The sequence below is a fragment of the Megalops cyprinoides genome, chromosome 17, assembly GCF_013368585.1.
Source record: "Megalops cyprinoides isolate fMegCyp1 chromosome 17, fMegCyp1.pri, whole genome shotgun sequence".
NCBI lineage: Eukaryota > Metazoa > Chordata > Actinopteri > Elopiformes > Megalopidae > Megalops > Megalops cyprinoides.
This window is the reverse complement of record NC_050599.1, coordinates 25,777,505-25,790,014: the sequence shown is the minus strand read 5'-3', so window position 1 is coordinate 25,790,014 and position 12,510 is coordinate 25,777,505. Positions and strand designations below refer to the sequence as shown.

General features: G+C 45.2%; 1 protein-coding gene across 4 annotated transcripts in view; it reads left to right on the top strand.

Moving 5' to 3' along the window:
* Positions 1 to 12,510, top strand: part of LOC118791916 (inverted formin-2-like) — a 29,045-nt gene that overhangs the window by 10,222 nt on the left and 6,313 nt on the right. For 2 of the 4 annotated variants that reach the window (XM_036549442.1, XM_036549443.1), the window contains exons 1-14: positions 2,497 to 2,897; positions 3,803 to 3,918; positions 5,162 to 5,321; positions 6,195 to 6,228; positions 7,676 to 7,817; positions 8,494 to 8,626; positions 9,575 to 10,252; positions 10,463 to 10,602; positions 10,713 to 10,774; positions 10,862 to 10,964; positions 11,134 to 11,219; positions 11,385 to 11,485; positions 11,728 to 11,798; positions 12,384 to 12,491. In XM_036549442.1, the coding sequence (XP_036405335.1) occupies positions 2,510 to 2,897; positions 3,803 to 3,918; positions 5,162 to 5,321; positions 6,195 to 6,228; positions 7,676 to 7,817; positions 8,494 to 8,626; positions 9,575 to 10,252; positions 10,463 to 10,602; positions 10,713 to 10,774; positions 10,862 to 10,964; positions 11,134 to 11,219; positions 11,385 to 11,485; positions 11,728 to 11,798; positions 12,384 to 12,491 (2,322 nt within the window). In that variant the 5' untranslated portion in view covers positions 2,497 to 2,509. Of the gene's footprint in view, positions 1 to 2,492; positions 2,898 to 3,802; positions 3,919 to 5,161; positions 5,322 to 6,194; positions 6,233 to 7,675; positions 8,080 to 8,493; positions 8,627 to 9,574; positions 10,253 to 10,462; positions 10,603 to 10,712; positions 10,775 to 10,861; positions 10,965 to 11,133; positions 11,220 to 11,384; positions 11,486 to 11,727; positions 11,799 to 12,383; positions 12,492 to 12,510 lie in introns of those variants that run through there. The other 2 variants (XM_036549444.1, XM_036549445.1) reach the window with 2 other exon arrangements.

Sequence of the window (12,510 nt, the reverse complement as noted above, 5' to 3'; positions counted from 1 at the left end):
AGTAGTCTGTTTCACAGCTCTGATACCATAGAATTTGAGTGTAGTTGTACCTTTGCTCATTTTTGCTCTGTGTAACAATCCTTTCACTGTGGGGTCAATTGTGTTATACTTGTTCCCCTTTATGGGAACACTGTGAAGCGAGGTGTGGCCAAAGCTGTGAGGTGAGGTGCAACCAAAGCTTTCATTGTCGTATGGTCAGCCATCACTCATTGTGCCAAATATTTTTCACTGCAACATACCATACGGTGAAAGCTCTTATTGACCGTACTGCTAGGCTTGTGGCTCTGTTTACACTCCACCATGAATAGCTGACGGAGTTCCCCTGCCCCCACCCCCACCCCCCCGAAGTACAGCTTGGGGCTCGGTCCTTGGCACGCCCAGCGCTGAGAGGACTGCTGGCACATCTCACACCCTTCCTCAAATTTGCCGAGCTGTTAACTTCCCCCTCAAAATGTTCTCTGCGGCAGAAAAAGGCACTTATTTAGTGGCTGGCAATCTGATAACCACAAGCCTCCAGAGGAGCAGAGCAACTGGAGCTCGACACATTGTGCCTTGAGCATAGTCTGGTGTAAGATAACATATTGGACCAGATTCACTACTCGTGTGCACACATGTTTTAGTGCATATAGTGTGCGTACATAAAAATGACAAACATTTAGGAATTCATCAGTTTCTTGGTACCTGGAATTTGTTCTTATGTTCTTTTGTTTTTGTTCTTGTTCACATATGCAAGCACACAAATTTCAACAAGATGATGATTTTTTGGCATTCCAATCAAAGTGCTGAAACCTTGACTGATGACACTGCTGGCAGATACCACAGGAGGTTGCATAAAACCACATACACACACATACTGGTGATAGAGCGCAGTATCAGTGTGCTAAAAGGCTGGTGGATTTGTTTGGACACAGCAGACGGCATTCTTTTGTACACCACAGATATGATTGTGCAAGATGATGCTGGCACAATATGGCCATGAAAGAGAGAATTCGTTTGCCAGGAGGGGAACAGCAACGGGAGGACCCTATGCCTGAAGCACTCCACAGAATAGGGCTAAGATTCAGGCTTGCATTGAATGAACTAACCGTCTTTGAATAAGAGTATGAATTACCCATAACCATGCACCTATTTATCCCCAGCATACAACTGTGAAGTCTGCTTCCACATACCTTCTAAAGTCAAACACAAATTTTGTCAAACACAAATGTCTGACAAGATAAGTACAAACTTTTTGATCTGAAATTCATTTAGACATTGGAGTCCTTTCAAAGTCGTGCATGTTTTTGGCCAGTGATTTGAGAATGTCACAGACACTCCACTGCTCACACTACAAAATGTAGTTTTACTTGCATCTGCTCCTATCAGAATTGTTTATGTCACTTAATCAGATAAAATACCCACATCTCAGAATAATGTCCTTATATAGGATTGTTGGGGCATTTTCTTATGCTAATCAGAGATACTGTGCTCAAGCATCAAATTTAAGAACAGTTGGGAGTTGTCATTAAAGTGTGGCAACAAAATTGGGTGTTCACACATGGTTCATGAATCCGGCGTGAATTGTTCATACTTACTTCAGTGTCAGTGTCACACAGTGACTTTGCAGTTCAAATGACTATATATATATAATGACTATATATATATAATGACTATACAATGACTATATATATATATATATATATATACATATATGCAGAGAGAGAGAGAGGGACATTATGGGTCAAAGGAGGGTGGCTGAAGGAGAATGGTATCTTTTCCATGGTTTGTCATATATTAAATATGTTCTACTTCCCTCTGTCCTTGGTTCCTGCGTTTCTCTGTTTGTCGGAGTGTCTGACTGGTGCCCCTGACTGTATTACCTGCCATTCAATCTCACTGCCTCAGCGAAACAGAGCAGGTCGATTGACCTCAAAGGCAGAGGGGTCAGCTGCAGTCTGGACAAGCCTCCTCTAGGAGGCGCTGTGGAGCAGACTCTCGTCAGGCCATGTCAGGGGTCCCATCGACCTTTTCACCCATATAACCTCCATGCTGTCTGTGTGTGCTTCCCTCCTTCCTTTAGAAGCTTGAAATGGTCAACAGTGGGTGACAGTCTTCACATGTTTTTTGACATATTTTGTCATGACACATGACATATTTTTTCCTGGATAATTAAATATTGAAACAATGCTGCCATTTTTCTAGTTTTCCACTCAGCATGAGGCTGTCAGTATTGCAATCAAAGGTTTCTTTTTCTTTTCTTGTTCAGAAAGCCAAGAAGATTATAGGTAAAATCCTGCAAAGTATCCCACAGTCAGCCATCCTTGTGCATTTCTTAGTTTATTTTGAAGTTTTTCTGTGATTATCTCTAATGTTACATGGTCTGTGTGTTGCACAGATGAATCACTATACAGGGTCACATGGGGAAGCAACACTGCTAATCTTAGCAGAGAAGGACATCACTGTAAACTGCTCCCACCGACAGCGTGTCAGTTTTCCTCTTTTCTCCTCCACAGCTCCATCCTCCATCGCGATGACCGCCAAAGGGAAGTGGGTGGCCCTGAAGGACCACGTCAGCGTGCCCCAGGATGTGGACGGGGCGCAGGAGGCCAACCTGGAGAACGCCGACCCGGAGCTGTGCATCCGGTTGCTGCAGGTGCCCACGGTGGTCAACTACTCGGGCCTGAAGAAGCGGCTGGAGCACAGCGACCGCGCCTGGATGGCGCAGTTCCTGGAGCTGAGCGGCCTGGCTCTGCTGCTGGAAGCCCTGGACCGCCTGTCCGGACGCGGCTGCTCCCGCATCTCCGACGCCCTCCTGCAGCTCACCTGCGTCGGCTGCGTGCGCGCCGTCATGAACTCCTCCGCCGGCATCCACTTCATCGTGGACAACGAGGGCGGCTACGTGCGCAAGCTGTCTCAAGGTGGGTGGGGCTAAGTGGGATTGGGGGAGGGGAGATCATGTGACAGCTTGATTTGGGCACAGCTCACTCCATGAACTGCTGGTCCCTAGACTGCTGTGGGGTCTGCCGAATACAGAATAAATAAGAAGAATTATTGAGTAAAATAAGAAAAATACAGACAACCTCTACAGAAGCTTCATTCTACTTGATGCCCTGAAATAATGTCAGATATTTTTGAAAGTTCTAGATATCAGCAAGCACTGGAAACGGGTCAGTATTGCTAGGCTGTTTTCACTGAGAGAACTATTGTCAAAGCACAGATTCAGTGAGCACAGCCTGGCCATTGAGACACGGGCAGACGGCCAGAGCTCGGCCAAACAGAGGGTAGCTGTTATGGGCAGACATGGTTTCCCAAAGAGGAAGGGCTATGTTCACGATACCTAGGCACAGTTAAAGATACAACAGTGCTTTATTTTAGTTCTCAAATTATTTAGCTGCAAAAATACAAATATGAAAGATAAATTAAAGGGAAATATCCAAAGTATCAGAAGTTGGGCCAAAATTTCAAGACCTCCCTGAAAGAGAGCCCTACTAAGATATACTCTCTACATATCTCAGTCTGTCACAGCCCAAGAGACAGTGGGTGACACCAAAATAGCTTCATTGTATTTTATGTGTGTTATTATCATTGTTATTATCGTTCATATTACTCAGTACCATAATTGTGATAAATTGTTTGTGATTATTTTTTCCACCTGTTCTGTGTTTTCTTGATTGTTTTGTATGCCTCAGCAACATGTATTTTGTTTTCCATGCTAATAAAGCATTTGCATTGAAAATTGAACTGAACTGAATTGAACTGGGAGTGAGAAAAAAACAGAGAGGGACAGAGTCAGAAAGATAATGACACCAATTATCTTCCCCAGCCCTGGACACCTCCAATGTTATGGTGAAGAAGCAGGTGTTTGACCTGCTGGCTGCTCTCAGCATGTTCTCCACAGATGGCTACAGTCTGGCCCTGGATGCCCTGGAGCACTACAAGGCAGGTGTCAATCAAATGCCCACAAATGCCAGTCAGAAAGACAAGACAAGCAACTTTACAGAGTCATACATAAAATCAGTAAAATGTGTAAATTCCTTTTAGTGTATACTCAACTGTACTCATTTCTTGTATGCAATACACAGTTAAGCAGAACTGCTCAGGAAAGTTTAAAATACCATGGCATTACCTGGGCAGTGCATTTCTATATTCACTGCTCTTTGATGTTGTGCTGCCATCTAGTGTACACTGCATGTAATACATGAGTACCAAAAAAAGTCATGGCAAGCAAACAAGCAACTTACTCTCTGGACCTGGAAGAACCTTTAAATTAATACATTTCACATTCCATGTACTTTGTTACTGAAAATCTAGCAATCATCTGTGTAAGTACCAGAATGTTTTTTCTGTCCTACTGTTTGCCTCTGAATATTGAGGCAATTGTCCATAGATCATAGACCATAGATGGGGCAGCAGTGTAGCATAGTGGTTAAGGAGCAGGACTCATAACCAAAAGATTGCTAGTTCGATTCCTCATGGGAGTACTGGTGGGTACTGTTGTTGTATCCTTGGGCAAGGTACTTAACCCACAATTGCCTCAGTAATTATCCAGCTGTATAAATGAAATCATTGTAAAATTCTGTAATTATTGTAAGTCACTCTGGATAAGAGTGTCTGCTAAATGCCAATAATGTAATGTAAGATGAAATGCCTTGCTTTGGCTTTGAAGGCATTAAGGTGATTTCATAAGCAAATATAGACTGTGTACCAAGCATTTATAAACCTTCTTTCAGGCATTGGTACATCTTATGTATATAAGATGTAAAACTGTTCTCTGTGGCTCATTTTCAAGTAGATAAAAACTCATCTGAATGAATACCACTTTCCAAATTAAACCAATGATAGTCCAGTTTAAAGCATGGCACGTGGAACTCCTGGGAGGCCAGGTCACCTGACTGGTTTATTCCTGTTAGCCTCTTTATCCTGTTTAACCATTACCCATACATACCTAAGCATTAATTGCCCAAAATATGTTGCTGCAAATTGTGCATAGTGCATAATCATGATCCCAATGATTTATCACTTACAAAATTAAAAGGAAACACCCAGGTTCACACCCCCAGTTCAAGGTTGCTGCTGATGTTTCAGAGAACAGCCCTGGTTGACTTTTAAGTTGCATGCATTTGCCGGGCCATCGGTGTGAAACTGGTGCCATGTCTGACATGTCTGATGCTAACCGTTTCAGAGTGTGAAGACCCAGCAGTATCGCTTCAGCGTTATCATGAACGAGCTGCAGGCCACTGACAACGTGCCCTACATGGTCACCCTCCTCAGTGTCATTAACGCCCTCATCTTTGGCACCGAGGACCTCAGGAAGAGGGACAGACTGCGCAAGGAGTTCATCGGTATGCTCGCTGCTAACTTCTTGTCCATCTGTTCAACCAATAAAAAAACAGAAAGGACACACGTGCGAATGGGTTGTTTATGCAGAGCCAGCTCTAAAATTAAGCTTCACTAGAAAGAGATAGAGACAAAGGTAGTTACACTGGAGGTTTACTTTGATGTGGCAGTTTGTTGCCTTGTGAAAGATAACTGAACCCCCCCAGAAGGCAGTTGAAAATTAGGGCCATGTTCTTGCAGCCTGGTCAGAACCAGGTCAAGAGGGCTATGTTGATGACATCCAAAATAGAGCTAGAATAAGTGGCCAAACCTTCAAAGTACAACCACATTCAACAGGTTCACAGTTCAACACAGGCCTGGTTTGTTGTGATTGATATCACTGAATCTGAACAAAGTTGTAGAACAGACTTTACTTGGAGCCATAGATTTGCCAGTTGCAGACTTATTTATGATATCTGTGGACAGCCAGCAGGTGTTTAGAGGTTAGTTGCATAAAAGACATACATTCATTCTCATTTACTCAGATATATCCAACATGTAACACGCACATATTTTGTCATTAAAAGTAACATTACATTTTTGGAACGTCTGCATTTTAACATTTTTTTCTTTATTTCGCCATCAGTTTCAACGACGTGTTCACTGCAGTGCGACGCATAGCCTACATTTATTGCTAAAGAAACCGAGTTCAACTGTCTCACTGAGCTTGAGCAAAATTGTCCCTCTTCAGCAGTGATAAAGTGATAAGGCACTTTTATTAACGTTTGGCACGAAAAAAATGTATAACAAATATATTTACGAAGTGAAATCACAGAAATTTCAAGCGAAGAAATGTCAAGCTAAGACTGACTGAGGTGAATACAACTTTTGTCTTGCAGGACTACAGTTACTGGATATACTGCCAAAATTAAGGTAAGTGTTGGAATTTGCCAGAATCGGAGAAGCTGCTTTATTTTATTTGTTAGGCGTTGTTTTCACGATTGATAGTGTTGACCCTACAACTGAATAACGTTACCTTATTTACTTTTGTGCGCAATTTTTAAAGGAAGAAGGACCGGGTAATGTGTGTTTTTTAACCCTCAGTCCACACGTCATTGAATTACAGACTTAAGCCATTCTCGAATATCTGATTAGGGGTGCGCAACGTTGAAATCGTGTAGGCTACATTAATGTGTGACGTGTCTTAATCTAAAGAAAAGAAAATACGAGTCATGTGTGTTTCGTCTTTATTACGGCGAACGTTCGCAACGCGATGGTCCTTCAATTACCTACAGCATCCGTTACCTTGACAACAAAAAAACGGAAACAAATTTCTCCGGTTGCAGTCTAAACAAAGACAAAGGGTATGCATGGCTTTTTTTTTTAACCCAGCTGTTAGCTTGAACACTGTACTGAGTGGCACAACACAAGGCGTACACGTCGCACATACTTCTGGAACATCAGTTCAAAAACAACATTTTAGGCATTTTTGTGACCAGAATTATGACTTTCATTACCGACTGCATTGGCGTTCGTTGCTAGTAAAACGCCGTGAACGTATTTCTCTAAATATTTATCAGCCTTCGGTCTAAGGTCAATTCATGTGATGGTCACCAAGTTAAATACGTGGATTATTGAAATATGGCGTATAAACAAAGATCACAGTCAGACTTTAGATCAAAGATATAGGTGCCATTCTAAATTACACCTTTAGCTTTTAACAGTCACACTTTAATTCTTAAGATAAGGCAAACATGGGACTATGTGAAATATATAAAAGGTGTATTATGAAATATAGGTAATATACACATACATGCATGAACACCATTTTGAAGTGCTAAAAATAAATGACGCATATGACTAGGATCCTCATTAAGACTGTTCAATCACTTTGGTTGGCGCGTTGAAATTTTAAATAACCTATCGTACCTGGATAAGGGCCAGTCAACGTGGTTAGAAACACTAAATGCTGAACTTGCAAAATGTTTAACCTTTCAGCTCGAGGTTTTTCAACTTTTCAACTCTGATTTATATATTTCATATTTGCCTATCCAATGCGCAGCAAGCAGAATTAGGCTACATTACGTAGGCATTAGCTTGATAAGCACTGCTAAAATGCTAAAATAAACTTAAATTGCCTTAACTATTTCTGTTTAAGGAATTCTTCATTGTGATTAACTATGGAAGTGCTGCACTAAGTCAGATGTATTGTTATTGCAAGTATATAGTAAAGCATGTTTTGTGCTCTCCTTAGCTTACTAGCTAGTAAGTTAGTGCAGTCACCAGGGTAAGCCAAATAAGCCACCAGTTGGAGTAGCCAATGCTGGAGCAGCTCGGTGAATATGTCCATGGCTGATTGGTGTGTGCATGTGTGTGACAGGGAACAGGAGGATGAAGATCTGATTATCCAGTGCGAGGCGTTTGAGGAGACCATGGCGGAGGATGAGGAGGAGCTGCTGAGGGTGTATGGTGGCATCGACATGAGCAGCCACCAGGAGGTGTTCACCGCCCTCTTCAACAAAGTAAGCAGCCCCGTGGCACCAGATACCGCCGCTGCAATGCTGGGAAGGGGTGTCTGAGCTGTAGTACTGTAGTGTGGGTTATGGTTTCAGGGCTTTGCAGCAAGGATGATAATAATAATGACAGGGACGGTTGATCTGTGTGATGATGAATTTTAATTGAGTTTTGCGTTTGTTATTGTATAGCCATACTGCAGTTTGTTTATAGTGCTCTTGTTTCTGCTTTTAAGTGAGCAGTGTTATCTACACCTGAAACTTTAGGCCTCCTTCTGTGGTCACCTCAATGTAATTATATCTCTGTCCTCTTCCTCCTACTCTCTCCCTGTTTTGTTTGCTATCTGCCTCTTTTTCTCCTTCTACCCCTCTCCCTCTCTCTCCCCCTCCCACTCTCTGTCTCTCTTTTTCTTTCCCTCTCTCCCCCCTCTCTGTCTCCATTACTGTCTCTCTCCCCCTTCCCACTCTGTCTCTCCCTCCCTCTCACTGTACTGTCCTCTGCTTTCTGTCTCCCATCTACTACCACCCTCCCTCTTCCCATCTCTGTCCCATTCCGTTTCTCTCCCCCTCTCATTTCTGTCCCTCTCGCTGTCTTCCACTCTGTCTCTGTCTCTCTGTCCCTCTCTTTTCTGTCTCTCTCTTTTTTTCTTCCTCTCCTCCTCTCCCTCCCTCCCTCCGTCTCCAGGTGAGCAGCTCCCCGTCCTCTCTCCAGCTGCTGTCCATGCTGCAGGCATTGCTGCTGGTGGGTCCTGACCGCGCTGATGTGTGGCAGGCCCTGGAGGCCCTGACCAACCGGGCCACCCTGCTGGCCCAAGATGGTGAGTGACTGTGTCAGTGACCGCGTGCCCAGCTAGAGGACTCTCCCCAAGGACTGTCCCCAATGACCCTCTGGGCAAGAATAGCTGTGCCACAGCATCACTTTAGTGTTCTTCACGAGTTTAATTCAGAGCTTCCACCTCACCATACTGTTAGACCCGCCTCCAGCCAACTCCCTGTTCAGCCACGCCCACGCTTTGAGTTTTAACCACACCAGCAGCAAATTCAGTTAATCACCACTGGGGATTTAAGGCACCTCTTTTTGAGGTGTTGCACTTGCATGCTGAACCGGTGTCTTGGTGTTTGTGCTTTGCTCTGTTCCTGTTTTGACCTGTTTGCCTGTGTTTTTACCCTGCTTATTGTCTGGCGGTTTGGATTGTTTGTTTGGTATTACTGTTTGCCCTCCAAGTTCTTTGACCCTGGCTTGTGTTTGGACCATTCTAGAAGATTCTGTTTTGGATTTGTGGACTCTATTAAAAGTACTGGACCTCTGCACTTGGGTCTTCTGACTCTTTCGTTACACATACATTCATCTCCATTATGTCTGCCATACTCAATTATATATTAAATAAGGACTTATTAAGGTTTGCACTAAAGGATAAAACAATAATTAATCAGTCAATCAAACCAATCAATTTGTTGTGCATTTGTACCACTGTCACAAAGTGCTGTACATGTAGCATAGTGGATTTTCCAGACAAACAAACAAACAAAAAAAACAGAAACCCAGGTCAACTGAGGAAGAAGCTAGAAAATTATTCTCTGACTCCTGGAAAAAGCAGTCAAGAGACTCCTGGAAAATAAGACAGTGTGAATATCAAGTTTGTGCATATGAAAGTGATGATATTTTTGGTGGTGTTGTACTCCACCAGCAGTGCCCCACCTGTGAAGAAAGAATGCTGATGTACTGTAGGTAAGGCTGTGGTCTTTCTGTGCTCTGTGCACCGCAGCTCCTGCAGACTCCACTGAGGGGGTCATGGAGCGTCTGGTTTTCTCCAAGGCGGGTTCCAGCGACCGGCGCTCCCCGGACGAAGCTCAGCCAAGGAGGACGGACAGAGCCGTGCAGACAGACCGGATGGACAGCGGGCAGGGGGCCGGGACCACAGGCTCAGAATCCCTGGTCACAGCATCTCAGTCTGTCACAGCGGCGGCGTCTCCACCTTCACCACCTCCTTCTCCTCCTCATCCTCCCTCCGCTGCCCAGGGGGCCCCGCCCCCGGCTCCACCCCCTCCCCCTCCAGCCCCGCCTCTTCCACCCATGGTGCATGCAGCCCCCCCGCCACCCCCGCCTTTACTCGGCGGGGTGCCACCCCCGCCTCCACCCCCACCTCCTCTGCCTGGATTTTCAGGTGTACCCCCACCCCCACCCCCACCCCCTCTGCCCGGATTCTCAGGTATACCACCACCGCCCCCACCACCACCCTTGCCAGGAGGTCCGCCCCCGCCTCCACCCCTGCCCGGAATGGCCCCTCCCCCTCCTCCTCCCCCAGGCATGGGCGGCATTGTGGTGGCCCAGAGCGTCCAGTCGCTGGGGTGCTCCTATGGCCCCCCACACAAGGCCGGCCGCTGCCCCACCCTGCGCATGAAGAAACTCAACTGGCAGAAACTGCCCTCCCGAGTGGTCACAGGTAAGCAGCACTTTGTATCATTAGCGTCAGCTGGTAGCCTAATTAGCACTCGACCACCTTCAGCTTGGGTGGGTAGCAGGTTTAAGTCCAGTCCACCACAGTCCACCAGGCTTTTATTCCATTTTGTCTCATTTGCGTGCGGTTGTCACCATGTGTGTCCGTGTCTCCCTGTCCTCTACCCATCATTGTGTGTTCCTGTTCCCTTAAAAGACAGCTGCTCCATGTGGACCTCAGTGGAGACGGAGAGTCCTCTGGAGCCAGACTATTCCAGCATCGAGCAGCTCTTCTGCCTGCCGCAGACTGAGCTCAAAAGCCAGGACGCTGCTCCTGTCAAGAAGGAGCCCAAAGAGGTAAGGAGGTACCCCTCGGACCCCTGTGCAAAAGCCACCACTTCTCTCTTTTCCTGTGGATAGTCTTCTCTGTTAAATGAATGAATGGATTCTGGTGTTTCTGTCCACAGATATCCTTCGTGGATGCAAAGAAAAGCTTGAATCTGAATATATTCCTGAAGCAGTTCAAATGGTAAGCTGTAGTTCTTTTTCCTGTCAGAAGAGCATTTTGACAGCAGCTTGCGGGCCATGACCTTTGACCCTCTTTCTCTCCCACCAGTTCGAATGCAGAGTTTGTGGCCATGGTGGAAAAAGGGGACCGCTCCAAGTTCGATGTTGAGATGTTGAAACAGCTGCAAAAATTACTCCCTGAGAAACACGAGGTGCGTTCTGAGCCCAACTCAGCAACTGGGATTGTTGGGCATCGATCCCATCTGTAACGTTTGAGGAAAATTTGCTGTAGTATATATCCAGCAACCTGGTACACATCCAATAGGTGGGAATGGCTGGCATGCTGGCAACTTATCGACTCACTGTTCTGTCATCTCTCAGATCGAGACCCTGGAGTCATACCAGGGGGAGATAGAGAAACTGGCAAATGTGGATCAGTTCTACCTCCTGCTCATAGCTGTCCCAAGGTGAATACTGGCCTACCTCCATCCTGTTTAAAAATCTGTTGGAAACTATGGAGGCATGAAGGAGAAATTTTGCAATTTTTAATTTTTTTTAAATGTGTCACAAACGTGGGGTTAGAGTTTAAAGGTAGGGTTCAGCTGAGTGTCTGTGCTGTCTCTGTGCCTCAGCTACACCCTGCGGATCGACTGCATGCTGCTGTGTGAGGAGACTGCCTCTGTGCTGGAGATGATGAGGCCCAAGGCGGAGCTGGTGGTGCAGGCGTGCGATGGTAGGTCCTGCCTCTCCTGGGTGTGACTGAGGCCCACCTTTCCCTTTCCTAACTCCCATGCCCCCGATACTGCTCATCATAAACACCGCTGACAGGGTCGTCCATCCTTCGGTTTTCCATTCTCGTGCTGTGGTCAAAGTGTTGGTCATGTTGTGCGCATTCATTTCAGTGCGTGTGTGTGTGTGTGTGTGTGTGCGTGTGTGTGTGTGTGTGTGTGTGTGTGCGTGTGTGTTTCTCATTAGGTCTGAGGCAGAGCACCCGGCTCTCCAAGTTCTGTAAGCTCATCCTCGATGTCGGAAACTTCCTCAACTACGTAAGAGTCCTTACTAATACCACCACTACCACTAACAGTACTGCTGCCATTACTACTGCTGTCTCTGCTGATATTACTGATATTACTTTCTCACAACCACGGCAAATGCTACTATTACAACTACTGCAACTTCTCTCTGAAGCTTACTGAAACTTTTCTCCAGGGTTTGTTTTTTCCCGTCTAAAATGATAATTGGGGGCATTTTTTGCAGTTCTGGGGCAGTAATATGATGACTGTAAATGTTACACATATCCTATCGCATAAATAAATGTGTGTGGATTGAAAGTATTTGTATACTGTATACTGTATTTTTAATGTGTAATGTTGAATTAATCAGGCAAAATTTTTGAGGTCATTTTATCCATTTGGGAGAATTTATTCCCAATGCCTTTGCTAAATTCCAATACTGCTACTGCTGTTACTCCACCACTGCTTCTGTTATTATTACTGTTAGTGTTGCTATTACTGTTACTGTTACTACAGCCAGTGAGAGCCTGTTTCTGGCCATTGCTGTTTGAGTAGTGTTCTTTGTGTTATTCATCACTTTTTATTTGCCTGTTATGTTTTTATTTTCCCTTCTTACAGGGAAGCCACACAGGGAATGCCGAGGGGTTCAGGATCACCACGCTGCTGAAGCTCACCGAAACCAAGGCCAACAAATCCCGCATCACCCTCCTCCATCACATCCTGGAGGTACGATGGGCGGTGGAAT